Source organism: Metarhizium brunneum, chromosome 5 (assembly GCF_013426205.1).
Source record: "Metarhizium brunneum chromosome 5, complete sequence".
In the NCBI taxonomy this organism is placed as follows: domain Eukaryota; kingdom Fungi; phylum Ascomycota; class Sordariomycetes; order Hypocreales; family Clavicipitaceae; genus Metarhizium; species Metarhizium brunneum.
The window spans coordinates 1170943-1198521 of NC_089426.1; the positions used below are offsets into that span (position 1 = coordinate 1170943).

The following is a 27579-nucleotide window of genomic DNA, read 5'->3' on the forward strand; positions in this document are numbered from 1 at the left end:
AAAGCAGCAAGTTTCCGTGTCCAACCCACGTTGAATCGTCGACGAAGCCATGGGGTGAGCCTTTTCGGCGCGGTCGTGTGTATACCCTTATCATGCTTCCTGTTCCCTCTCGACGCTTTCGAGTGCTTACTTTGGCAATAGTAGCACTGTTCATCTTGGCGATACTATACCAACACGGCCCTCTGTCATCTCGCGCTTTCCTTCCGACATGGCAGCCTGTACAGAGTCCAAAAGCGCACAAACCCCAAATTCCACGCCCGAGCCTCGACTTGCCATTGGAATATACACCAAAGCCCTCCGATAGTCAGTGGTGCCAAGAACGCTTTGGCGTCAAGTTTCTCGAAAATGCCCGCGCATCCTCCGTCTCCTACTGCACCCCGACCTCCCCGAGCTTCTCTTGTTTCTGGTCGATAACCACCGAGGAGCGGCATGACGCCATGTGTCATGGACGAGGTGCCACATATGACGCCGGCGAGTCCAAGTTTCGACTCGGATGCCGGCTGCGCGACTTGTCACCGGAAGAACTTGAGAGGGACACGCCGCGAGTCCCAGATAACCTGACGCAATACTGGTACGACACCGGGCCCGGGCAAGTCTTCAACGAGGCCGTGCTCCTCGATGCCAACTCTCGCATCCAGAGGTCCCGCACAACAAGCATCTTGGTAAAGAGAGAAGGGCCCGGCAATCTGTGGCACGTCCTGATGGAGTTGCTCAGCCTCTCGTGGACCCTTGACGTACTACAGATCAGCGCGGATCCTACCTCACAACAGTCGTACCTATCACCCGCCGCGGCACCGTCCACGCAGGTCATATTCCTGGACGAGTACGAAGACGGCCCCTTTGTCGACATGTGGAGGCTCTTTGCCAAAATGCCCATCCGGCGCATCCACGAACTTAACAGCTCCGAACCCGCCACCGACATTATCATACCCTTTTCCGGCGGGAGCAACACGCTCTGGCAAGGCGATTGGGTTAAGCTCGACTGCCGCGAGTCGGCACTCGTCAAAGCCTTTATTTCGCGCGTCTTGCGTCTCTACGACGTGCCCACGCCGCCCCGGAGCAAGGAAGAGGTCGTGGCCAAGTTTATCCGCCGGACGAATACCCGCAAACTCATCAACGAGACGGAGCTCATTGCGTCGGCTAAAAGGGCCGTTCCTCACTTGAATATAGAAGTCGTCGACTTTGCCGGGTTTTCTTTTGCCGAGCAGCTCAAAATCGTCCGCGAGACGGACCTTCTCATAGGCGTGCATGGGGCCGGTCTCACGCACACCATGTTCTTGCCGCCGGGGTCTGCTGTCGTGGAGATTCTGCCCGGCGACTTTGCGCACATGGGCTTCCGGAATCTAGCGCAGCTGCTGGGCCACCAGTATCATCGTACCCATGCCAAGATGCATGGGGATGCTTCTGGAGATTCGCAGTGGCAGTTTGATGCGGTTGAGATGGAGGAGGACCAATTTGTTCGTTTGATTGACGGCGCGGTGCGAGGCTTGTATAATAACGGAATAAGGACGTACGACGCTGTATGAGTATTGGGTCATCAGGGCTGAAGAGGAGGCGGGAGCTTATAGACGGGTCTGGGAAGTGATGGGCCTTGGTGGACCATTATCCTACTTGGACTGGCTTGTCCGGATTCATTGGAGATTGTTGAACGGGTTGGTGGAGTGGTATTCTCTACCCAGCAGCGTAGAGTTGCTTTTGTGCGAGTCTGCGGACGGGCTGGCGGACCACGACGATGATGACAAGCAGCTGGTGGCAGATTGCGTCGCAACTCTGGCTTTACAAGGGGAAGCATCCAGACTCGACGCTTTTTTCTACCACTGATGCTGAATGCGCCATTTTCTAGCTTTTCCGTTGAGGATGGGACGTTCTACTCTAGCCTGGTTTACGAGTTGTGTAAATTGTGTCACCTAGCGTGTGTGGCAAATTCACATCACACTCCGTCCTGGGCCGACATTGTTTACTCATACCCTTCAAGAGTGGATATTAGTCGGACCACTTCCCGCGCTGATCCCGATTGCTAGCGTCCAACATACCGATGGCTGCGCTTATCCGCACGTGGCAAGGAAAGGGTTGGCTGCAGAGCTGCACCGCCCGCTATGATTCTTATTGCCATGTTCCACTAGAATGGCAAAGCGTCCACGACCTGCTTCCGAAACCGCTTGACTCTTGTGGCTTATAGACTATAGTACCAAGGCGTCACTGGCCGTGATGTGAATGGTATATAGAACAAAAGACGAGCAGAGTCTGCATCATGGTGGTAGGATAGCCGTTGGAACGGCTCGATAAGGTTTTGTACTTTAGACGACATAGAAGAGCAATTATACGTCATAACTACCATCAAGAATGTCGAGACAATGTACTCATTCGCATGTACGACACGAGGTTCTGCTACGAACAAGTCATTCACCACCGTTCATCCCTGGTACTTTTAGCCGGCGACTTGCACGGATGTGTCTAGCGTGGCCGGCCGGGAGCAGGTCCGGTCCGCCCAGCGGCAAATAAGTGGAGAACTCCACAGAGCTAACCCCGTGGGCCGTGAGAGTCTTCCCGGAACGTCGGCGTTCGCGGACAGCACCGGATGGTTGCGTACGTACGAACTTGACAGTGGTGAATTTTTGTGGGCATGGAGTCTGGTGAGATGGGGAGAATCAATTGATGTCGTGGCGGATGAGAAGCACCAGGGTCTACCCGCTCGCTCGAGGGCTACCAAAGTAGACTTTATGTACCAAAAGACGGCGATGTTCGACCAACAGGTTACAGCACCACAATAGCAGTACTGTCACTGCTTAATAGGTTGAATAAAATCTAAACCAGACAGCTCGCCAACCGTAATCGTAATGGCACGCTCTGCAAGAGAGGGCGTATTGCCGACGAACCCGGGTGGTGGTAGTGGCGTGCTCTGAATGGCAATCCGTGATGCTCTCGACGACGACGCGCACTGGCGCGACCATGGGCACAAAAGGTTTGTTTCTTGGCCAGATCATGGAAGCGGGAGAATTTTGCAGCGTCGATTGATCCTGAGAGAGGCTGAAGTTGCGGTAGAGGTCTGATATTTAAGCTTGGACGGCTGAACGATACGTGCAGCACTTGAGCAACAAGGCGATGACATGTATCTGTCTTTCCTCCCTCCCAGGTCAAGATAAGACTGGTACAGCCTGTTTACACCCTCAAGCACGTCACTAAGAATTTATTTTCAACACAAGGAACTGGCCCATGACAGCTCGGGAGCACGTCTTGAGACGTCGCCTCGTGTTTGCCACTCAAGGCGCAGAGCGCAAAAGAGGCCCCGAGATGCCACTGCGAAGCTCATCACGAAGATATCGAGCGGGCGCCCGGGACTGGGCCGAAGATGTCGAAGATGGGCGATGCAGCGTCGCCGGCCGCAACTGGGGGCCAGCAAAAGGACTCAAAGAGTTGGGGTCTGCAAGCCGAGTATTTTTGGAGCTCCTTAGGAATGTCTCTGATGTGTCGCACCGGTCGGGGAACGGGTTGCCACACAATGCCCATTGTTCAGGAGGTGCTCCGTGTGCTCCTCGCTTGTCCAGTCCGAGTCGGTGAGCAACGCAATCTTGCCCATCTTCTTCATTGGACTGTCGAGGCGGATGAGACGCCGCAGTGCTCCATGATGCTCTGGATTCATTTGATCCGAAGCCTATGGCACCGTCCACGGATGTCTGGCCCGGTGATAGCTGCCACCATTTGCCACCAGCGACATGTTGGCCACGTCGGCTTTGTTCCTCCTAGGAGATGCTGCCGTACGACTTGTTTGGTGTGCCAGTCCATCACCGTGGCCCTTGCTGTTGCCTGCCGATCTTGCCGCCGCCACCGCGATGCGCATCCACGCCGTGACACTCGCGTCAGTCAGATGACACAGGGAGGCTCATGCTTGTGTCGTGGTTGAATCTCGCAAGAGCCCTAGTCGCCTCGTAGATGTAATTCCTGCAAAAACCGACATCTGGACAGACCATCTCTTTCTGTTGAGAGTGTCTGTGCCAGCCAGCCCTTCACGTCGACGACCACGCCGGCACAAGCTTGCAGACGGGCATGTTGCACAGGGACGAGGGAAAATAACGCAGGATGATGTGCCAATAAAACACACCGGACGGTTCGCCGGCATGGCATTTGCCTGCCCGCCGACGGTTAGCACTCTCGCTGCCTGGCAGGTCGACCGCAAAAAGACGACATCTGGAGCCACCAATCAAGACACGGCGTCCGACGCCAACATGATGATGGCTCGGCGTCTCGGTGGTCCAAAGGGGGCACAACCATCTGGTTCCCAAGCCTTGTCCCACCAGTTGGCCTCTATTAGTATACATGTACATACATGAGTCGGAGCGTCCAAACAATGGCCGATTGTACAAGTCAGCCCCCGCGGGATGACAGATGTGACGGCAGTCCTCTTTCTGGTAATTCGGGGACGAGACTGGATGCTGGCGCAACGCCGCGCCCTGCAGGGAAATTTGTCAATTGGTTCAACCTTTTTTTCTTCCCTTCTTGTCGGCGGTGCGACCGTGCTCTGCGTCTCTGACAATGGGAAAGGGTCCCCGTCTTCCCCCACCACGGTCCTTATTGTTCCAGGTACAAGGTGGCTTCAATGTTGGCTCAATACCGACCGAGACGGCGCCGGGGCCGTTGGGCGATCTCTCCAGGAATAGCACGGCCGGGGACGTGCCAAGTTGGAGTCGAGTCGTCGAGTGTTGCCGAGTTTGGCGCAGGGCTCTTTTATCAGTTCTCGTGGTTCTCATCGTCTGGTCGAGAGCTGATGGTCCTTGTGCCCGCGCTTTCCGCTGTTTGCCGCTCATGTGGCCTTTGATAATTTGTCCATGTTGGCAATGGGAGGAGGTGAGATTCGGGTCGCGTACCGAGTACAGGTACGGGATACGGTCCGGGAGACGCTCGACCTGGCCACATGCAGGCATTCACCAATTGGGCCGCTGCTCCTCAGCATTGGATGCGCCTATTCTTGGCCATGGTCAGCATCGTCACCGAGCGGGCCGCCACGCTGAATATCCGCGCATCAACATTCAATGTTGAAGCCACCGCCGCGTCTCGCCCTCACAAACCACGCCCGGCCGGCAGCGCGCCACATCACTTGACGCTTCCTGCCTCTCGCCCAGACTGCCATTGTCGTCAGCACGCTTCACTCTCGGCCCAACAAGCAAGCAAGTCGACCGTTGACCTGTCAGCTCGCACCCGCCGGCGCCAATCACGCGTCGAGGCGGCAACGCTGGGCGGCGCTCTTCGAGTCTCGAGGCGGCGATACACAACAATGCAAATGCGCCTCTCGCCCTGTCGTCTGACGTCCCCGGCAGACCTGATACGGCCCTCGATGCTATTTAACCGCATGGCACCCTCGCCGTCGCCCCTCTTTTTCCCCACGTATTTACCTTTGACATCCGTCATGTCACCGTCGTAGCGGTTCCCGTCGTCGCCGCCAATCCCCAGCATGGCGAGCTTGGTTCCCAATGTCTGGGCCGCCATCGTCATCCCCGTGCCCGCCTCCGTCCTGGCCGTCATCCTGCGTCTCAAGGCCAGGCGGATGACGCGCATGGGCATGGGCCGCGACGATTGCTTCGCCGTCGCCGCCCTGGTAAGTCGACCGTCCACCGCTTCCGGCCCTGCATGCTCATTGCTCACCGTGGCATCCCCAGATCTTTGCCCTGGGCTACACGGCCGACCTCATTGTGTGTAAGTGTCTGCATCGAATAACGCCCTGCTCTCAGGCTCGTCGCCATGCTCACAACGGCCCAGGGGCGACGTGCTTCAAGCTCGGCCAGCCCATCGGCTCCTATAGCCAAGACTTGATCGACTACTACACGGAAAAGTCGACCCTGATCCTGTGGACGAGCGAGTTCTTGTACTCGTGGGCCATCTTCTGCGCCAAGATAGCCGTCCTGTGCTTCTTCCTCCGCGTCTTCCGATTCGCTTCCATCCGCATCCCCATCATGATTCTCATCACCTTGTGCTCCATCTGGATCACGATACGAACCTTCTTCACTCTTTTACGCTGCAGGCCTATCCAGGCATTCTGGGTGCAGGATATCCCAGATGCCACGTGTTTCACCAATGTGCGTGCCTACTACCTCGCTACCGATGTCACCCACTCCTCGATGGATTTCATCATCCTGGCTCTCCCCATATACGAAGTCTCGAGAATGAGGCTCCCGTTTGGCCAAAAGATTGCCGTCGTCGGCCTCTTTGCCACCGGGTCTCTGTACGTCTCTTGCGGCCGTGCTTTTGCCTCATCAGCCAGCCCCCGCAACTTGCTCATCTGTGCCGTTTTAGGGTCGGAATTGCGTCCATTTTCCAAATCGTCGAATCTCAGAATTACGATCCCCACGAGCTGCCCTATGACCTGGCCCTGTGCATGGTTTGGGGAGGTGTCGAGCTCCATCTGGCCGTCTTTGTAGGTACGTGGGAAGAAACACCGCCATATTTGCTACGTGGCAACGCTCTACTCACCAGATACAAGGTTCTCTCATTTTGCTGCGACCCATCTTTATCAAATTCGTTCCCGGCCTTGCTTCTCTGTCAGCGAGCAAGGCGGCGAGCCGCCCGACTCGCTCGAGTAATGCCTTTCAGCCGGGGGAGAGTTCCAGACGCCCTAGTAGTCTGCCAGACGACGCCGAGCTGGGCATGGAGGCTGTAGATGCAACCATGACCATCGGACGGGGTAGCTCACTAGCGCTCAAGGAACACACCTCTAGCTTGACGCCGATTTGTATCCATCATGAGGAATGTGACGCGGAAACTTTACCGGGTCAAGATGATTCAGGACACTCGCAAAGTACTGCTGTGTGAAGGCGTGTGCTTTCATGTTGCGATACTGGATTCCGAATCTTGTTCAGCACTCTATCCCGCGAGTACGATGGCCGAGGAAAAGATGAACTTCGACGGACCCGTTCCGTTGTCCGGAGTAGTTCCTTGGTTGTGGCTATTCAAGCCCTACCCGTGCTACAGACGGCAACATCCCCATGAGATACCCCGATAATACTAGCAGATGCGAAGCTGCTATGCCACTCCGAGTCCCAGATGATGGTCGGCCTGTTGTCGAATATGGCACCCTTTCTTCTGTCTTTCGCTAGTTCCAGAAACCCCGGCTATCTAGTTAGGGTTGGGTAGGGGTTGGGATTATCATCATCTAAAGGGAAGGATGAAAGAATAGATGCGTACCAATAATAATAGCTAATGCAGCTAGAAACTCTATATAAAGGGTTAAATCTGGCATAATAGCTGCCCCCGGCGTATATTTATAGGCCTGAACATAATAGACTAAGCAGAGCGTTGCCAATAATTGCAATGCCTTGCAATATGTAATACATTGAAAAATGTATACAATTTACTAAAAGGTAATTAAACTTCTTGGTCAAAATTCTAATACATAAAATATAACCATCGCTCTACCAAAACTCGCCAGAGAGTTAATCTTAGCCGTTGGAACGTGAGCCCTTGTTCCCTGCTAGCCTATTTGGTTTTTAACGAACAGGGAGTAGCTGCACCGGGGCCCTCGTGAGTGCCGGCACAAACCCGACCGAGAGTACTACAAAGGCAAAAGGGTACGAATCAAATAAGTCGCTTACGACTTTGTTAATAGATCCTATGCAGCTAATTTAAACAAGCAAGGATAGGCGCTAGTGCGGAACATCACATTAACTATGTAAATAAGAGACCAAGGTGTTTTCCATGGATCTGTATTATACTTCTATTACCGTAGATAATCCACGCGAAGAAGATAGCCATGAATTCTATACTTCTGATAATTTAAACAAAGCTTTTCGCCGTATATATCTATGGTAATTAAATTAAAATAAGCAGTAAGTATATAAAGTCTCCGATATTCTAATCTTATAAAATCAATATGTAGAACCATGCTCTATCTATCCTAGTCATAAGCCACCCTGTCGCGTACTAGTAATATTTCGCTTTATTTTTATCCCATCTCATAGTTCAATATATTTATTTCAGACCAGATTATGCCATGATTTCCTTGTTTAACTTTTTTTAAATACCACTTGTAGATCACCGCCGCAGTCTGCCCTGGGGAAGTTGTCGCATTCTCCCTTGAACTTGGCATGCCAGATCCGGACCTCCAGATAGCACTCGTGGAAAGGGGGCCACTTGTCTTGAGTAGAGACATCCATGGCGAGGGTGTTGGTAGTGCTCAGTGACTTGGACCATTCATAGGAGATGCTGTCGCCCAGGCTAACAGACGAGTCAACGGCAATCTTTACACCAATACTCCAGCCTTTGGTAATAGTCATGGATAGCGCTTGACTCTTGGCGGGATTGATGGGCTTTTTATAAGTGCCGGTTGTGATGCCCCTGAACGGAATCTTGTCCATTTTGACCCTCGTAGTGGCTTCAGATAACCCGGTCAATTCATTTCGAACTTGGTAGAAGACAGTCGCGCAGTTGAGATTAAGATACACGCGGACGACCGTTTCCAGCGTGCGAATCGACCTTGTAAGGGTCAATTATGAGCTTTCCTCGATCATTTTACTATTCTACACATCAAATTCGTCAGTTTTATTTATTTCCCGCTTCAAGTTGGTTTGCCCGTAGGCAGTCGTGGCCAGTAGAAGGGGCCCAAGTGCGGGAGGAACTTCATCTTGAAGGAGGGACAAGAGGTAAAAGTGTAGGCAGAAGGTGCCTGAGAATAAATTACATTAGCTCTTGAGAAAAACCTCCATCGATGCACAATACCACCTATATATACACACATTCAATCCAGAGATTCTAGCATATCAGCGTATTGGGATTCATATTACACGCAGCCTCATATACATTGTATGGGTCTATGCTTTCTATCAGATCGTTCCGACATTATGCCGCGAGCCTGGAGTAATAGCTTCGGGCATTTCCTCAGCGACTCACACAATCAGGGTCCGTTTGCTTGGAGTATATCTATTGGGAGCTGCATGCATGTCTCGGGCCCCGTCTCATCTCTACTCTGCACTCATAAAGAAGTCTGGGTCGATTTATCGAGAATTGAATGCAACGCCAACTTATTTCATGACTACGCTTTATCACTCTTATTCTCCCATGTATGGCTTCTACTAAGTTTGGCTCCTTGAGCATGTGTCGTTGAAATGCTGGGTTCTACGTTGAGCCTCGCCACTCGATCAATATGACAAGGGCTCAATGCAGGGCTTAGAGCAATAGCTCAATTCATCTAATAACAGTCTTTGGAATCAAAGGCCCTTGATTTTCCCCAAGGCCTCGTTGACCAAAGGGGTCGTTAAATAGAAGAAGTCGGTGAGGGACTTTGCCCTAGGTCTCGTGACCGTAGCCCTTGTGTAACCTTTGACATTGGGCCATTTCCGTGTCACAATCAAGCTACTTGATACCTCCAAACGCGGAGGGAATGCAGTGGTATTAAGATGTTACACTGTGAACAAGCCCCAGCAAGTTTTAGTTCCGTGTTTTTAAAGTCTCCCGTTCAACTACGGAAATAGATTCAAGAAAAATTAAAACTGCAGAATCCAAGCTTGTGTTGATAGCAGCAGGCAGGGAAGTAGCCTTCTCGGCTCACAAGTATATCAATCGCAAGCAAAAGAAGCCAGAATTCGCATCTGAGACAGGCATGTCTTAGCGCCCGCGATGCACATCCTCCTTGTCGCCGCCGCCGTGCCGTTCTACTTTGAATACAGGGCTTGTCTCTACGTTCCATTCAAGCTGCATAGCCGCCGTGCCAGCAAATCAGCTCCACGTCACCCGGATGCCGAGACAAGTGCAGGGCAACTGGGCTTGGAACAGAAGTTCTATTCAGACTGTAATAATCGACTTTGGGCCATTAAAGGTCCTTGGTTTTCCTCGAGGCCTTGAGGGGCGGAAGGCCCCTGTAGATACAAGAAGTCGGTGAGGGCTTATGCCTGAGGCAGCCCTCGCTTGTGACCGACTTCGGGCCTCGTGACCGCTACCTTTGTTGTTGTGTAACCGCACGTGCGTTGTTGGCCCAACGCCCTTTGTTGTGTGCAAACCGTGTAACAGGTGCAGTCTTGTCGTTGGGGGTTTCGGGCAGTCGCGAATCGGGGTACCCCAAAAGGAAAAAAAGTCCCGGCATACAAAGACCTTTTGTTGAGTTGAATAAAGGAAGATGTGAATGGGCATGTGAAAAGGCCGATATTAGGTGTATGAAACGATATTGATCCTTTGTCTGAATACCGCACGGCCCATGATGACTCATATCAACATTGGAACGGGCAATGGATATGACGGAACAGGGCGTCCGTACTCGCTCAATAGCCTGGCCTCTTTGTTCTGGGTCCCGGGGGTGGGGCGCTTGATAATATGCCAGTGCGATCAGTTCATAGCTAAACTTGCCACGAGAAACAGGACTCTCTACTGGTAAGCTAGTGTCCGACTTCCTGCAATTAAACATCATTGATCTGACTTGGGCAATTTGAGCGAAAGTTCAACCAGACCAGGTACCCGGCTGTCCGTACTATACAATAATCTGCCATGGTATATTAGTAAATACATGTGAACACGCACATCAATAACGCTCTAGGCTGTATATAAAGTTGTCTCCGGTAGAAACGGCAATTCCCCCCCACTCATTTATTCTTCCTTGGCCGCTCTCGTTTCCTGGGTACATTTGAGGTTTCTGTTGCTATATCTTTGCTTTTCTTAGGCCTAGCGGGGGCGGTTGTCCTCTCGGGTTTCGTCTGCGCGGCGGGACGTATGTTTGACCCGTTCTTCTTTCTCGGACGACCCGGCCCTCGCTTCACTCCGGCCTCGATACTTTTCCCCTTTGCAGCGGGCCGTCCCGGACCGGGTGTTGCCTTGGCGCGGCGAGTCTCTCTTGGAACGGGCTGGGCGGCTAGTGTTGCCGGTTTTGGTGCCAATGCAACCTTGGATCTTTTGTTCGGCACGGTTTGCATCGGTGAGGACTCCGCGGGTCGTTTCTTGGCCGCGATCCTGGCACTACGGCGTGGCAGTGGCGGAAGAGATTCGCCCTGCTCTTGGGCTTCGTGTACTTGGTCTCGCGGTTGGCGCGGGCGTAGGTCTCGCGTTCTTTGGGATGGAGGCGAAGCAGCGTCTTCCCGTAGCTCAGATGCCTCTTCGTCCTCGGCTGGCGGCGGCTCGTCGAACGTGTGGAAACGCCCGTGTTTCTTGAGAAAGAATTCAGCGGCGGGGTGAAGCCGTGGTTCATGCCCATCGACTCTCATCCTCGCACGGAACGCCTGTCTCTCTTTTCCGGCTTGTTCATTTTCTGCCCGACGGTCGACCAGCATTCCAGGAAAGTAATACCCAGAGTAGTCATACCTTTTGATCCCCCAGAAACCTTGCTGTTCGGATTCTGGGAGGTTTATAGTCTCTAGCTCATCAATCTCAGAGGGAGTAAAGTCCATTTCGGCCGACACGTCTAGCGGGTCTTCCTTCATCGGGTTGAGGGGTGCCAGATCTTCGGGCTCTGGGGAGGGGGACTCGTGCCGCCACTTCCAGGCTGTGACGCAGTTGCCCCTGTCGAGCTCGTCTCGCCAGTCCCCCCGTTCTTTCCACCACTTGATCACTTGTTCCCGGGCCGAGTACGAGTAGCGGCCATGGCCCTCATTGGAGAGGCGCTGGAATCTGTGAGATTCCTCGGCCACCTCGAGCTGAAAGATGAACCAGGGCTGAGAGATGAGGAAAGCCTCTGCTTCGGCGGCAGTAGTGTCTTGTCCAGGGCAGGACCGGGGAACCACGGGGGCATACTCACCACGCGCTAGGTTTTGGCGAAGACGCACAGCGCGTGCAGCGAGCTCGTATTGATAACTGCTCCCGGGGCCAAGGCCGTTCACTGGTGTCGCGGGCTCCCACCACCACTTCCAGTCATCCCACTCGTCGCGAGGCTGGACCTGACGGCCGGCAAACCCCCAGTCTGGATTCCAGACGCCGAGCTTCTCCCAGCGACGTTTGACGTTGTGACGAACAACAACACCCATGCGCCGATGGAAATTCCGTGTTCTAAACTCTTCGGGCAACGGCCACCTGGGAATATTTTCTTCAAACCGTCTCCGCTCAAATTTGGATTCCGAGTAATAAGAATCATGAGGACGTAAGCGCTGCTCCACAGAGCTGGCAATTAGTTCGGCTTCGAAGTCGTTGATGGGGCGCTCCATGACGGCCTGTAGCTCCGTTGGAATCTGTAGACACAGTGGTGGTACCATGAAATCTGCCTCGTGATCCGACGACTCGGTCGACGAGACGTAGGGCGGGGGGTCATCGCGCTCAAAGCGGCGCAGGTGTCGCAAGTTGTCGTTTGAAGCGATTGCCTCGAGACGAGGCATGGCCTGGTCGCTCACGGCCTGATTGAAATGGACCGGGTCGAAAAAGGGAGGCATGGTGTGGTTTGGCGGAAGGGTTGGGAGTGGCAAATGAGCGTGCCGTCTGGTTTCACGCCGTGAAGTCGGATGGGGGAAGACATCGAGCCAAGGACTACATACCTACCTTAAGTAGGTATTGACATGTAGGTATAAAATGTCTGGTCCTGGTTGACCGAGATTGATGCGTGCACCAGGCCTTATCAGCGCGCGCAAGTGTCTGGTCAATGCAGCTCTGGCAGAGGGACAGCAAATCAGGAGGCGGGCAACAGGCCAGGCAGCACTGTTGACCCCCTGCACGAGCCATGACGCGGGCGCATCGCGGGCGGGTAGCGGATCGACCAGTAGACGGCGAACAGCAACGCGGCGCTTCCATACGATACAACCCCTGAATTATTATCAAAAAGATTCACTCTCAACCCCGACATCTTTATGCCCTTGAGAGAAGGGTCCTTGAAATCGCTCATCACGGACAAAAACTTTCACGACTATGAACATTTGTACTTCGACGTGGTAACCCAGATGCTCAGCGCCCTGGATTACCTGGCGAGTGCGCGCCTGGTCCACCGGGACGTGAAACCCGAGAACATTCTCTACTACTCCTCGGGCCAAATCGCTGGCAGTGGCTACCATTTTCAGCTGGCTGACTTTGGATTCGCCCATTACCACGATCTGGCTACAAGCAAGTGCGGCACAGGCTATTATCGGGCCCCTGAGCTGGTGCCTGAAAAGAGCAAAGTGGACGCGCCGCAGAGCCATAAGATGGACGTATGGTCCCTCTTTGCTACCATGGTTGCCGTCGATTCCAAGTTTGAAAGCTTTCCAATCCTTACCTCTGACTATGGCATCATTCTAAAGACATTGCTGGCGAAAGCCCGAGAGTCCCCATTATACGCGCACATGGGGAGGCTGCATCCAGATTGCCGGGCCTCGGCGGCTCAGATCCTTAGCGAACACTTTGCAGGCTGGGGGTTATCAACACCGCAATCGAGAATCACCCCGATAGAGCCCGAGCTAGAGCTACAAGAGGCTGCTCCTCAAAACCTGTTGCCAACTGCCGGGCCTAGGGCACCCCGCGAGATGGAGAATGACCATGATATGGAGAATGACCACGGTATGGGGAATGACCACGAGATGAGGAATGACCACGGGAAACCTCGCCAGAAAGCAGCGTCTTCCCTCGGCCGCTTAATCACATATCCGCCGCCATGGTCCCACAAGCAGCAGGGCATACCGGTGAACAAAAATGGCGTTAGGAAGCGCCGGGCGAGACGGAGCGCCCGCCCCAGCCCACGACAACAAAGGTTGCTTGTTCGGAATGAACCAGAAAAAGGTGGTCCGCCTGTGCCTGGGGCATTTATCGACTAGAGGAGGCTGAAAAGCATATGTGAAGCTTCTATCACAGGATGCTATCTAGACAAGTATAGTAGGAAAGAAGTCTACATATGTAGCAACAAGTATATTATCCATTAAAAGGGTTTATTTAGTGTGATCTCTAGAACAATTAGTACTTTTACTACTGTGTAAGTAGTATAAGGAACTAAAACTAGGCTTTTATATACTTGTATATAATAATTATATAAAATCTATTTATATTTAAATCATTTAATCAGCTTATTATAATTATTTTATTACTTACTAGTAAATTTCAACGCTAGTAGCTAATTAATATTAACTATAATTAAAAGTACTAATTACGCTGGAGGAAATACTAAATAAACCCTCCCTTTTAGTCGGTCTCTCTACTATGAAGGTTCTAAGGTTCATGTTAGAAACATCAATGTCTTGTTTCGTGTTTCCACCCCAAGTCTGTCAGAAGTATAAAAAGACCTTTTCTCACTGGAAAGGTAAAAGTTTTTGAGATATAGGATTCACTTACTTTCTGGTCGTTCTATCGCATGCAAGAGCCATAATCCATGCGGTCCCCAGTCAAGGGCCGACGAAATAAGGGAACATTGAAATGTCAGCGTTGGCCAAGTTGTGTAGAGAGTCCCATGTATTTCCAATCCCGCTGCAGGAAGAGTCAGGTTGAGCGACTAGAGGACCCCCGGCAAGTTGAACTATCTTTTGCCGTAAGGACCGTTTGCGTCAATCATGTCCGCCGAGCGGCCGGTTCATGACGTCGTTGATCTTGACTAATTCCTGCCATGTGGTTCCTCTTAGCTTCCATCGCCCTGCACCTCAATCCGCGGCGGGTTGACCAACACCTACATGCAGGAACTGTCACTCAAAGACCTGGACTGCATTATGATTCATCAGGTAAGTAGTATGGACCGGTGGGCGAAATTTCGCGATTGTCCACGGTGAGCCAAGCCGTGGGCGTGCCATGGCCGGTTGTTGTGGGTTTTGAGCACCATGACGAAAGATGCTGCTGTGCAAAGCCTTTGTGGATGTAATAAATACGCAGACTATTGGTGGGAAAACTAGACAAGACGAATAAACGTCCAGTTTGCCGATTGTCAACTATACATACGTTGTCCGACCCTCTGCCGCAGCAAGCTGTTCCTAGTCCTCTAGCCTAGGCAAAAAAAGAAGGACCAGACAGTAATCATTGCGTCGAGTTCCGATCAGGTCTTTCACAACTTCAACATGCAGCAAGTTCCTTCCTCGCCCCAGTCGGATGAGTGTGCTCAAATGAGCGTCCCTGTCGCCGGTCTCGAGGGTTTGACGCTGTACGAGAAGAAATGTCGCCTGGTCAACCGAGAAATCGATCGTCAGGGCATGGGCCGATACCAGTGGTACATCTGGATCCTGTGCGGGCTCGGCTACTTTCTTGATCTTCTCTGGGCCCAGGCGTTTAGTCCCGTACAGCAAGAGATGGGCTTTCGGGACAGTCAGTCGGGAAACATTTCGACGAGCTTCAACGCTGGCCTAACTGCGGGCGCTATATTCTGGGGCTTGATTTCAGACATTGTCGGTCAGTGCCTTTATACTCGTCAAGTGTCTAACCCTCCGTTGTCCGTTCGAGCACACTGGCCTAACAGTCGACAGTTCAGGTCGCCGCTGGGCATTCAATCTGACCTGCCTCCTCTCATGCACCTTCGGCCTCTGTCTCGGCTTCTCAAATGATTACAAAACCCTGCTTGTCATCACTGCCTTTGTTGGCTTCGGAGTCGGCGGGAATATCCCCGTCGACAGTGCCATCTTTCTTGAATTTGTTCCACAAGTGAGTATACGCCATCGGCGGCGAAGCCACATGTGGCTAACTTTGCATTGAGAACCGCCGCTTCCTGCTTGCGTGTTTGTCCGTCTTTCAGCCTCTGGGAGTGGTCGTGTGCAGCGCCATTGCTTTTGGCTTCATCCCCGTCTATGCGTGCTCTCCAAACTTTTCCGAGAAGGATCCTCTGCAATCGTGCCGTACCGCCGCTCCGGGGGCTGCTTGCTGCTCGCGTTCCGACAACATGGGCTGGCGTTACTTTCTGTATACGCTAGGTGCCATATCGTTTGTGGTATTCTTTTTACGATTTGCCGTCTTTACGTTTCGGGAAACCCCCAAGTATCTTCTATACAAGGGAGAAGATGCCAAGGCCATAGCGACAATGCAGCACATGGCCAAGGTAAATAGACAGCAGTGTCGCCTAACTATTGAGGACTTTCAGGCCCTCGAACCAAACGGCTGCAGTGAAGAGGTAAGATCGTCCGACTTATTGATCCCTGGCCAGAAGGGTGTTTCGTTGGCGAGAGAGAGCTCTATCAAGTTTCGCCGATGGCTCGAGAGATACAAGATGCTGTTTGATGGCTTTCAGATGACGCGACTTACCATCCTGGTATGGCTCACTTACATTATGGACTTTTGGGGATTCACAGTTGCTGGTAGGTTTCCTCCTCAACATCCTGGTGGTGGTGGCAACTAACTTGTTTACACATTACTAGGCTTCTATCTTCCCCGAATCTTGGCTCTCAAAAATGGCGCCGCGTCCGCCAGCCTTGCATTCACCTATGCCGCATACATCTACACCTATGCTCCGGGTATCATTGGCGTCCTACTAGGCGCGTTTGTCTGCCGTGTTCCCGCAATCGGGCGCAAGTGGACAATGGCCGTGTCGTCGGGTCTCATGGGCGCATCCATCCTGCTCCTCTCAAAAGCCGACACAATCGCGAAAAATGAGGGCCTTTTCGCCCTCCAGTACTTCTTTCAGTCCATGTTTAATGCCGTCTTGTATGGATGGACGCCCGAGGCATTCCCTGCGCCTGTAAGAGGGACGGCATGTGGAGTGGCCAGTTTCTGGGGTCGGCTGTTCGGTATTATTAGCCCCCTGATTGCGCAGCACTTGTATGGGAGAACGACGGGGCATGACGGCAATGGAGATATTAACAGCGTGCTTTATTTGGCGGGGGGCGTGTCGTTGGGGTGCGTGGTGACTACGGCGTTGTTGCCGTCCAAACTGATGGAGGCCCAGGATGAACGCTCGTGAGCGGTGATTTGTAGTTTCAATGATGAGGCAACATGACTCTTTCCCTTTGAAATCCACTGCCGCACGACAACAGTCATGGAAATTTATCTCGTTCAACTATGAGAGAATCATCTCCTCTCGCATACTGTGACCCTGGCCTAGGATGTGTTGAAGAACTGCACTGGAATGGGTATACGGCGTATACTGAGTTTGAGCTGCGTATTCCACTTGGAGAGTATAGGTTCAAGAAATCTGTTTGACAGACCGCGAGTCAGGATATGGCTTCTGTACCCAAGAGCACTCAATGGTTATTGTAAGCAGTCACGCGTCATGGTGGAACCAAGACCAAGATAAACACAGATGCTCAGTAGACCTATTTCAAAACCGAAGCTGTCCATTTGCGTATTGGGGCCGAAATCTTGATCCGGCTAAGCGTTTTATTGTAGTAGTATTCGTTTTAGATGAATCGGCTCTTGTCACACAGGGTTGGTTACACGAGGGCTATGATCACGGGACCTAGCGCAGAAACCTCACCGACTTGTTGTATTCCAAGAGCTCTTTGGTCAGCCGGGCCTTGAGGAAAACCACAGGCAAGGACCTTTGATACCAAAGACTCTTATTAGATGAATCGAGTCATGATGCTCCAAGCCTTTCGCCCTTGTCACACATTCTGCTAGGAGCAAGAGCGTCGAGAAAGATTGGTGTATGGTCGTGAGTATCCTTGACCCCTGGAATATCCATCTCAGTCTGCAGCCCTGCTGTCGCATCGAGACAAGGCCAAAATACTACACACCAAGCTGATAGAGGAGCAGTGACAGCTTGAAGGCTGTAGAGGCTCAAGCCACGCCGAGGGTTGCGTCCCGTGGATCGTCGTCAGCCACTGTCGAAAGCGTCCACAATGACGTACTCCGGGGACATCAACCAGCCCATCCAATTCCAGTCGCGCTGCGTTTTATTTCGACATCAGACGATTTGCTGTGGCAGAGTAATCCAGACGTTTCGCAGTCTTGACACTCTACCGCGCGCCGCCATCTCGCCATTAGTCCATTCGCTCGCGGCCATCGCCCGACAACGTAGACGCTGCGATGCCTCTATCGGCGAAACAATTTCACAAGCCCAAAACGCCATCTGGTTTCCGCTCTGGCGAGTTCATTCCACGATTCACGCCATCGCAAGGCGCCCTCATTTGCGGCGGGTGCGTAGTCATTGACCCTACACTACGCAAGGTTGCCTTGATTCACGACCCGTCTACCGGCATCAACCAGCTCCCAAAAGGTCGAAAGAACATTGGCGAGGACGTCCATGCCGCCGCGCTGCGAGAGACGCGCGAAGAAACAGGCTTGCACGTCATTCCTCTCCCCCTAAAGGGCCTGACCCGCGCAACGCCAACGGCGCAAATGCTTGGCGAACCTGTCAACGCGGAGACATTCGCAGCGGGTTCCGCTGGAGAAGGTGAAGACGACCAAGATGTTTGGGAAGATGTAGATGAGGAGGGGACCAACGCGGAACGTGCTCGCGGTCTGACCGGTTGGGCACACCATTGCGAGCCTATAGGTATTACGACATATCGGTGTGAGATGACTCTCGCGTTCAAGATGATTTTCTGGTATGCCGCACAAGCCGACTCATTGGAGGATCCCAGGCAGGATGCAAAGGAGCGCTGGGAGCAGCAGTATGAGCTGAAGTGGGTGAGTGCACGGGAAGCCTCGACACAGATGACGTTTAAGGCGGACGGCCAAGCCATTGAAAAGGCACTGGCAGATATGCGCCGCTCTGGATATGAAATTTAGCACGTGTGCGGGCCACATGGTGGTGGTGACAACTTACGGCCTTGACATACAAACCCGGCGCCCGCGTCGGGTCAGTCCCGAGTCCCGGCTTTCGCAAGTCCACATGCATCGGAGACGGAGCAAAACCCCAATGTCCAGGCACCAGTGGAACAACTAGCCTCGGGCCCCATTGGCAGTTGACAGTCCATGTCACGGTGTCAGTCGTGGCCGAAAGGGGAAATTCTTTCGAAGACGTGCATTGCCGACCGGGGCCGGGCGTGCCTCGGCAGTGGGCACCGACGGATCGCATCGATTGTCCGAGATGCATCTTGGCCCCATCGTTTCACGGACTCTGTCAACGACCCGTCCGCTGTGTCTTGAGAGTTGTGCCGGGTCCTTTCCGACGCTGTGGGCCAGCCGGGCTTGATAAGAGACGGATCCTGCCCGTCCCCAGGAGCCCGCACGCGACCACGACTCTACAATCGCCTCCATCGTGACCATTCTACGACTCGTGTAACAGCATGGCCAGCGCTCCGGATTTCGACGTCGTCATCGTCGGTGCCGGCATCTCAGGCATCAACACGGCGTACCGCATCCAGTCCAACTTCCCCCGCTACAGATACTGCATCCTCGAGGCGCGCGAGGCCATCGGCGGCACGTGGGATCTCTTCAAGTATCCCGGGATCCGGTCCGACTCGGACCTCTTCACGTTTGGCTTCCAGTGGTACCCGTGGAACCGCAACAACCCCATTGCCACGGGCGAGTCCATCCTGGAATACCTCGCCGAGGCGTCGTCCAAGCACGGCATCGACAAGAACATCCGCTTCAAACACAAACTCCAGCATGCCTCGTGGTCTACGGAATACCAAGAATGGACGCTGTCCGTGACCCGGGGCACCAAAGCCACGTCCATCTCGTCGCGCTTCGTCGTCTTCGGCACCGGCTACTACGACTACAGCACGCCGCTGCAGGCGCACATTCCCGGCCTCGACACCTTCGCCGGCCAAGTGGTCCATCCCCAGTTCTGGCCCTCGACGCTCGACTACACCGACAAAAAGGTCGTCGTCATCGGCTCGGGCGCCACGGCCGTCACCCTCGTGCCCAAGCTCGCGGAAAAGGCCAAGCTGGCGACCATGCTCCAGCGCAGCCCGACGTACATTGTCGCGCTGCCCAACCGCTCAGCCCGCTCCCTCGTCGACTACGTGCTCCCGCGCGCCGTGGCCCTGCGGCTCAAGCGGCTCCGCTGGATCGTCACGTCGCGCCTCTTGTTCCTCTTCTGCCGGGCCTTCCCCCAGTCGGCGCGGTGGCTGTTCCGCCGCGGCACCCTGCGCCTCCTGCCGCCCACCACGTCCTTCGATCCGCACTTCAACCCGTCCTACGACCCGTGGACGCAGCGCCTGTGCGTCTGCCCCGACGGCGACTTCTACAAGGCGCTGCACACGGGGCGCGCCGACGTGGTCACGGGCACGATACGGACCGTCACGCCCGCCGGCATCCAGCTCGAGGCGGGGGGGTTCCTGGACGCCGACGTCATCGTCACGGCGACCGGGTTGAGGATCCAGCTGGGCGGCGGCGCGACCGTCGACGTCGACGGCAGGCCCGTCGCCCCGGCGGACAAGTTTATGTGGAGGGGCGCCATGCTGCAGGACGTGCCGAACGCCTTCTTCGTCATGGGGTACACGAATGCCTCGTGGACGCTGGGCGCCGACGCGACTGCCACCTTGGCCGTGCGGCTGCTCCGGACGCTGGGGCGAAAGGGCGGCACGAGCGTGGTGCCGCGGGTGCGGAACCCCGAGGCCATCGAGTTGGCGCCGCTGATGAATCTGAATTCGACGTATGTCAAGGCCGCGGCGGGCGCGATGCCCAAGGCCGCGACGGGGGGGGCCTTTGCCCCGAGGGGGAATTACTTGGCTGACGAGTTTCGCGCAAAGTACGGGAGTTTGGATGGCTTGGAGTGGGTTCGGAGGGGGGAGGGGAATGGCAAGGCATAGATGGTGGGTGTGAATTTTGAGCAGGAGACGTTATTACAGCTCGTGGGTGGCTTTTGCATTTAGCAATATATCTTGCTACGGCGGATATAGAGGTTCCTGTTATTAATGCTGTGAACTGCTGGATGTTTCAGAGTTGCGTCTCTTTTTCAAGACAAAAGGCAACAGATGTTATTTTCGGTAGCGGATATTTAAATAGTTATAGGAGTCAAGTTATGGGAATATCTCTTTCGAAATTTGTTATACCAGTCAAGATTTCTCAGACTTACTATTATATAGCCATAATATCTATAAACAAACTTCCATGTACTTGAAAGTTATTTTAAAGTTATTAAAGGATTTTAATAATAACCTAAATAATTTGTATAAAGGTAATAAAAGCAAACGAGCTAAGCAAAAAAGCTAAGCAAAAATATAGAAAGCTAGATACGTATACTAAGAGCGAGTAATATATTAAAGAATTAAACTTTACTACTTGAAGTAAAATAACAAACACCAGATCCTTGTACTGGCAGTAGAATCAACTATGCTGCCGTCCCCTGAAGGCCTTTATAGGCGATTCTCACTTGTAATCATATCCCGATAGCCCACATGCAGGCGTGTGGCGCTGCAGGGAATGTAGCCAATTGAACAGACATGAACGGCGTGTGGTACTCAAAAATCGTGTGTCACTGCTGCCGCGGGCGAGGGTCTCCGTCCATAATAGGAGGGCGTAAAAGGACGATATTTAAGTCTTCATCTAAGGCTAGGAGTTGTTTAAATAGCCTACTAACGTTTCAAAGAAAGCAAATAACGTGATGATGATATTTATATTAGGCGCCACGTACTTTACATACACGCGCGCCGTGGTAATAAGCATCGCTTCTACCGACATCAGATCAGGTAGATTGCCGTTGACTTCCCCAACTCGGATCCGGAACGATCCGGAAGTGCTGTCACTAGATGACGCAATAACGCAGGCGCGGTAGGAGGTGGTAGGCGGTTCTTCTTTCGGCTTGCACGGTGACATCGAACTTTGGGCAAGACTTGCTTGCAGGTCGTGGTAGTTACAGACTGCTTAGAGTATATCCTCCCCCATCTAGCCGTACAGTCAGTGACCTCATTTTCGATGGAGTTAACGGAAAACGAGGAACAGTCGCGATAAAGGTGGCGAAATGGACACGGGACTCGGAACCTAACAGATCAATTGCGTTGAAGCAAGGAAGAACTGAAAGCTTTCGGGGGTTATGGCGAGGATCTTCATTTAGGCATGTCACCAATAATTCCCGCATGAGTCGAGCACGAGCCGAGAAAATGAGCCAATTAAAGGAGATTTTATGCTTTTCTTTTTGACAGAATAAACTTGACGTCATTTGGGCCGCAGTCGCAGCGACTTGGCCCTTACGACAGGGCACCAGGGATCTGGGTTCACTCGGCATCTGGTAAAGGGACATGATTCGGCAACAGCTTCCAGGATTGGCCAGCTGCACTCTTTACATGATTAATGGATAATATTATCAGTTTATGCAGACCGAGTCATCAATACCAAGTGACCCTGGCCCCTGCAAGGTGATCCTGAATCTCACTGATCAGTAGGATTAAAGGCCACATCCCCAATTTTGAAACGTTTCATGCTGCTTCAACACTGACAAGAGGCTGTGGGTCACTAGCAAATGTGCATTCGCAATCGCACTATATACGTGACAAGGCATAAAAAATTTGTGTTACAAAGAATTTAGCCACATGATTTTTTGACAACCTTGTTGTCGCCTTGCAGTTTTATTTCCCGATACCACGGCACTTAATTTGCCGACTGGTGACAAACTATTTAATCTATTTCTCACAACTTTTTACCCATTGTATTTCTATTTTCATGTCAATTTAACCTCCACCTCTCCACGGCCAAGGATGGCCATTTCGCAAAAGCCCACGTGGCTTCACAGTGCCCTGTCTCTCGTCCCAGGCCGCTCAAATCGTTTCCTTCGGATATTGATTGCGATTGGTGTTGTGATGCTCATTATCAAATACTCTTCGCTTGACCTGCCCTTCTACCAAAGCAGCCTTCGTATGCCCACCCAAAAAAGCCCGAGTACAGCTCAAGCATATTAACTTGGACACGCCAAGACAAGTTCAGTATTCAGTCTAGAACACTTGCAAGGGCGGGAAACAGTACCCTGGGTTTCTCATCCATTGAGTTCATCAACTTGAAACACCGCTTCGACCGCTTAGATGCTGCGACTCTGCAGGCGTACTTGTCCGGTCTGGACATAAGTGAAGCAGCTGGCGTCCAGTCGGACGATATCCACGATGCCGGCATGCCACCAACCCATCGGATAGGTGTTATACGAGATGGAGAAAAGGGTTGTTGGCGAGCTCATGCCAATGTAAGTTTTTCCCAGCAACCATGGCCAATCGGTCCGCCCTGACATTCTAGATATGGTCCCGAATGCTTCGTGACAAGTCTCCTGCCGTCCTCATTATCGAATCCGATGCGGCTTGGGATATTAATATCCGTGACATCATGTCCACCCTGAACCCACACTTTACTGACCTGCTCGGTCGGCTGGGCTCTAAGCCGATTCCTGACGCGGCATGGAATGCAGGGCGCTCTCATAACACGTCTCACGATTCCCTACAGCTCAATCCCAATGATCCTTGGCATAGTAGGCACTGGGATATGCTATCTTTCGGACAATGCTTCGAATCTTCTGTAAATAGTGACGTCAGCCTGTCCTATCCAGACAAGCACGTGACTGAAGGAAAGGACTACTTTGGCCAGACATTGGGCCACGACAGAGTCGTACGGCTATCTGGTGGTATTGTATGCACTACCGCATACGCGGTGAGCCGGACTGGTGCTGCGAAACTCCTCCTTCGCTCCTCTGTTGACCTGGACAACCCTGTCGACTTGTTGATGCGCCGGATGACCTTGTCTGGCGACTTGATAGTTTACAGTGTCATGCCCACCGTCTTTGCGCAGTGGGAGTATGTTGAAAAGATTGGCATGACGGAGCGCGGTGCGAATAGTGACATTAACAGTGCGAAGAGTGATGCGGAGATTGACATGACTGGGTGGGCAGACGTCGAAAAGACGGGCAGCGTGTGGCAGGACAAGCAAGTCCATCCGGACATTGCGTTTGAAAACATGGCGCTTGAGAAAGCGTGGAGCCTGATTCTGCCAAATGCGAGCTTGGCAGAGTCACAATATCATGAAGACGAGGGCAATTAGATGCAAATACTTGGTATTTACTGGTGTATTTTATAACGTGTATAGCAGCATAGCGAATCTGTAAAATGTCACACGGGCTATCATGACGGGATTCAAGGTGAGTCGTATTGAGAACTCATGCCCGCCCCCGCATCCTAATTGATAAGACGGCCAGAGATAATTCATCACACTCAACACCATCCTCGCTACAAGCAGCCTAGCTATTACTTTACACCACATTTTTCCTTGGCACATCGATTCAAGACTTTCACAATAAAGTTCTCTCTCATAGCCATCGCATTCGTCACAGGATACACCCTGTCTGCACCAGTTGAGGAAGATGTCTCTGGACCATGGCAAGCTGTATGCCCAGACAAGTGGGAAAGGTATTTCGACACGTGCTACGAAACGGATCCGAAGAAAGGACGGGAGTGTTTTCAGGAATACGGTAAAAGGTTGAGATTCTGCGTTGAGACGGTCAAAGGCCCGGGCGCCAAGAACAGCCCTTAAAGCACCTCACACGGCGCCTCTAAGGAAACAGCCTCTTCAACTATAGCTGTTTCCCGATGGGCCCCAGAACAACCATTCGTCAAGTTGTAGCTCGCCAGTTCATAGCCTTGTGGCTTCACACCTTCGTGAGCAGAGATGGCTCAATGCGTTTTGGAATTGACAGGCCGGGATGCTTTGTCGACGGGTAAAAGTACAACACATCTATACTAGGAGGCACATGAGGAGGTCAATTATCTACGGAATTAGTGGCGGTGCAGTATTTTCCTTTTGCACCGTCTAGTTGAGCCCTGGTATTCTCCTGTACCGAACTTGATGTACGCTGCTCTCTCATTGTTTACGCTGTCGCTTAAATTCAGATGCTACGTGACAGTTGCTTAGATAGCTCAACACACTTCAATGGTTACTAGAGACGTCTGGTGTGTCTGTGACGTGTATAGAGCATCTGGATTTATATCGAAATTGCTCAAGACGGAAAACAATTATCAGTATGACCTATCTCTGACGTTGCAAACTCCAAACGGCCGCTTTATATAAACAGCCGCTCATGTGACGACGGGTTGGTGATGTCTCTGCCTGTGTGCCCAAGCCACTCAAGCCACATTCGTAGCACAAACGTTGGTATGATTACGGACAGCTTGAATACAAGGCGGGGAACACATTCGAGGCCCAGCCGGACTTGAAGCTGTCAAACTGTCACGATGGTCGCCACTAAGGTCAAGCCTACGTCATGCCTCACCTCGTTGCCGATATGTTATCGCGAAACATGTATGCTCTGCATTGTGATATTCAACTGCCCCGAGCTACCAGCAAGTTTTCAAATAAACATTCGAAAATCTCCAGGAACAATTCTCGCTCCCTTCCCTGCCGCAAACACCTGAGCCAACAATGGGCGCCCTGAGACATGTTACGTCATTTCTCAATAATTGTAAGACATTGAACGAGACATGCAGACCGGTCAGCAAAAGTCCTTTACTAGTCTCTGCAGCCTAATCTTGGTCTCGACTTTGGGCTGAACCCAGATTTTCGCAGCTACCATTTCCCAGCGTATATCCCGTTGCCGTCTCAATGAGCAACTACATCGCAAGACTGTAGCCGGCATACTCGCTCACTCCTTATGTTTGTGCTCATGCAGCTCAATCACCCAACACTTTACACGGTGATCAAATTTGACAAAACGATAGTATATTCAAAATACCTATCAGGTACTAGACTATACTTGGACCAGTCCAAAACAAAATGCTTAGTGCGTCCCTAAACGGTCATGCAATCTTGACCATCTGGCGGTCGGGACAAATCTCAGACCACCCGTTTTCGAGATGAAGCAGATTAAATTTCAATTTCCTCGTCGGGGTAGTAGTATTCGTCCGTGTAGTCGTACTCGACCGTGCGGCGAGGGAGGCAGTAAGGGCTGTTATTTTGCTTGTTGAACTTGCAGATCGTTCCGGGCGGGCAGCGGCCAGCAAACTAACACCAAGCCATCATCAGCACAATTTGACCATTTCAGTAATTCCAAGGGGGTACGCACCACCCAGTCGCCGCTAGTGTTGCAAACGTCCCACGCTCGCAGCGAACGCTCGCATCGATAAGTAGCAGGCTTGCATTTATGCGCGAAAGGCGAAGCAGCGACGACGGAGGCCAGAGCGGCAACGGCGACAGTGATGAACTTCATACTAGTAGCCTTGGGAGTATATGAATAATAAATCTGGTATGACTGAACCCAAGTTTACTTCTCTTTGGTGAATATGTTAATTGGAAGCATGACGAGGGTGCACTTGACATTGAAGGATACCTGCAGCTTATATAGATCTATGCCTGACAACAAATGAGCTTTAATACGCTTTTGGAGCTGAGTCATCTCTGTCGATCAAAATACCCAAGGCCTGTTAACTCGAGGCGCCTTTTCCTCTGGCGCAACGATGGGTGGCTGGCTGAGCTGAACTTGTCATGTAAAAATCTCCGAATCCGTTGAAACATGCATGTTGGCCACGGGCCGCGGTCAAGTCTTAAGTTTTCACTCAATAACCCACATGCATATTTGGTCTTAGAACCCTGCGTAGTTATAAGTAATTTATTATATAATATAATAGCTAATTAGGCTATTATAAATAGTTTCAAGTAAATAAATTATATAATAAAAGCTATATAAGCTGTAATACCTTAAAATATACAAGCTAAATTACTTTTTATAAAAAAAGTATTTGTTTATTAATTAAAAGTAAATTATTAATTTATTTATTTATTTATTTATATTTACTAGACTAGTATTTTATACCTTAGTACTTCTATATTTATTTATATTAGGAAAGATCTTATTAAGCCAGCTACTAGTAACGCGGCCGCCCGCTAAATTATTATACTATCTCTAGTAATATAAATAATATAGCCGTAAATAAAACAATATCGTATTTAATATCGTACTATCTGCACGGTATTTTTATACCGTGCATTACAGTTAAAGGTCGTCCAAATATTGTATAATATAATATTTATGCAGTGTAAATACAGTGCAACACGAGTAATGCAAAACCCTTGCTGTACGCATCGGGCATAATTAATAAAGATCCCAATTTACAGGACTTCTACCAATAAGGGTGCTAGCCCCTGAATTTTTACTTACTCTATTAGCAATTCTTATTTTAATTTCCTGATATATAATAACTTCTTAACTCTTAGGTATTAGGGCTTTCTTTGCGGGTATATCGTCCCTGGCATCTCTAGCTCTCGATTCGACGGTTATCAGCGATGATAGAGATTTTAACAAGTAATAGTAGCTATCCACCAGCAAGCAGACATTACAGAAAGTAATACCTTAGTTTTCGTAACTATATTTAGGGTAGGAGCTAATTATGTTTAGAGGCTGCTCCAGAATACCACAGGTCACGTGCGTAGATAAATACTTAAGACCATATTCACCACAATTTATAATATAGTCTGGTCTATTGTGACAGACACACTAATAGCTTAGTCTGTTTTATCTCAGGAGACTGGTCGTATAGAGTGGCCAAGTCAAACGGACTGCCAGTTTAGTCTAGTTAAGTTAGAGGGACTAACTGGACTAATCGGAGAGCCCAAAGATGTGCGTCAACCTTACTCAACCGGGCTCGCTTCATGCTTTAGCCATGCGGCTCTATGCACGGCGTGCGATACGATATTACAATACTATATTGCTCAAATACCGTGCAATAGCGTATACCTGTAACGGGCAAAGCCGCCTATCACTAACCGAGCGATATAGTAGTTTGCCACGTTGCCCTGTGCCGAGCAATATTCCTTCCAGAAATTAATAGGCACCACAGTAGGGCAAGTAAGTCAATATAGTAAGATATTCTCGTGCAAATAGACATTTTTATCCGTGTATATAGTAATACTAATAGTAATAATCAAGTAGGCGGTGATACTACAAATTGGATACAGGAGCAGAAGAAC

At 51.5% G+C, this 27579-nt stretch overlaps 10 protein-coding genes across 10 annotated transcripts; 7 read left to right on the forward strand and 3 right to left on the reverse strand.

Moving 5' to 3' along the window:
- Positions 1-437: 437 nt before the first annotated feature.
- Positions 438-1526, forward strand: Eogt (EGF domain-specific O-linked N-acetylglucosamine transferase; the record flags this gene model as incomplete). The annotated part of the gene is made up of 1 exon (XM_014688188.1): positions 438-1526. One exon carries the CDS (start codon positions 438-440, stop codon positions 1524-1526), a length of 1089 nt encoding a protein of 362 aa, XP_014543674.1.
- A 3920-nt stretch (positions 1527-5446) lies between these two features.
- On the forward strand, positions 5447-6801 carry G6M90_00g084590 (uncharacterized protein; the record flags this gene model as incomplete). The annotated part of the gene is made up of 5 exons (XM_014688189.1): positions 5447-5590; positions 5652-5688; positions 5752-6214; positions 6286-6410; positions 6473-6801. The coding sequence occupies 5 exons, from the start codon at positions 5447-5449 to the stop codon at positions 6799-6801; spliced, it is 1098 nt and encodes a 365-aa protein (XP_014543675.1).
- Positions 6802-7991: 1190 nt separating this feature from the next.
- G6M90_00g084600 (uncharacterized protein) lies at positions 7992-8342 on the reverse strand (the record flags this gene model as incomplete). The annotated part of the gene is made up of 1 exon (XM_014688190.1): positions 7992-8342. One exon carries the CDS (start codon positions 8340-8342, stop codon positions 7992-7994), a length of 351 nt encoding a protein of 116 aa, XP_014543676.1.
- A 2214-nt stretch (positions 8343-10556) lies between these two features.
- Positions 10557-12326, reverse strand: G6M90_00g084610 (uncharacterized protein; the record flags this gene model as incomplete). Its single annotated transcript, XM_014688191.1, has 1 exon — positions 10557-12326. The coding sequence occupies one exon, from the start codon at positions 12324-12326 to the stop codon at positions 10557-10559; it is 1770 nt and encodes a 589-aa protein (XP_014543677.1).
- A 411-nt stretch (positions 12327-12737) lies between these two features.
- On the forward strand, positions 12738-13673 carry stk10-a (Serine/threonine-protein kinase 10-A; the record flags this gene model as incomplete). The annotated part of the gene is made up of 1 exon (XM_014688192.1): positions 12738-13673. One exon carries the CDS (start codon positions 12738-12740, stop codon positions 13671-13673), a length of 936 nt encoding a protein of 311 aa, XP_014543678.1.
- Positions 13674-14894: 1221 nt separating this feature from the next.
- On the forward strand, positions 14895-16720 carry mfs1_6 (MFS siderochrome iron transporter 1; the record flags this gene model as incomplete). Its single annotated transcript, XM_066131251.1, has 4 exons — positions 14895-15222; positions 15302-15471; positions 15524-16118; positions 16179-16720. The coding sequence occupies 4 exons, from the start codon at positions 14895-14897 to the stop codon at positions 16718-16720; spliced, it is 1635 nt and encodes a 544-aa protein (XP_065987362.1).
- A 1064-nt stretch (positions 16721-17784) lies between these two features.
- G6M90_00g084640 (uncharacterized protein) lies at positions 17785-18489 on the forward strand (the record flags this gene model as incomplete). The annotated part of the gene is made up of 1 exon (XM_014688194.1): positions 17785-18489. The coding sequence occupies one exon, from the start codon at positions 17785-17787 to the stop codon at positions 18487-18489; it is 705 nt and encodes a 234-aa protein (XP_014543680.1).
- Positions 18490-18989: 500 nt separating this feature from the next.
- On the forward strand, positions 18990-20459 carry ethA_2 (FAD-containing monooxygenase EthA; the record flags this gene model as incomplete). Its single annotated transcript, XM_014688195.1, has 1 exon — positions 18990-20459. One exon carries the CDS (start codon positions 18990-18992, stop codon positions 20457-20459), a length of 1470 nt encoding a protein of 489 aa, XP_014543681.1.
- A 1884-nt stretch (positions 20460-22343) lies between these two features.
- G6M90_00g084660 (uncharacterized protein) lies at positions 22344-23664 on the forward strand (the record flags this gene model as incomplete). The annotated part of the gene is made up of 3 exons (XM_014688196.1): positions 22344-22500; positions 22560-22819; positions 22870-23664. 3 exons carry the CDS (start codon positions 22344-22346, stop codon positions 23662-23664), a joined length of 1212 nt encoding a protein of 403 aa, XP_014543682.1.
- A 1815-nt stretch (positions 23665-25479) lies between these two features.
- Positions 25480-25822, reverse strand: G6M90_00g084670 (uncharacterized protein; the record flags this gene model as incomplete). Its single annotated transcript, XM_014688197.1, has 2 exons — positions 25480-25617; positions 25679-25822. 2 exons carry the CDS (start codon positions 25820-25822, stop codon positions 25480-25482), a joined length of 282 nt encoding a protein of 93 aa, XP_014543683.1.
- Positions 25823-27579: the final 1757 nt, after the last annotated feature.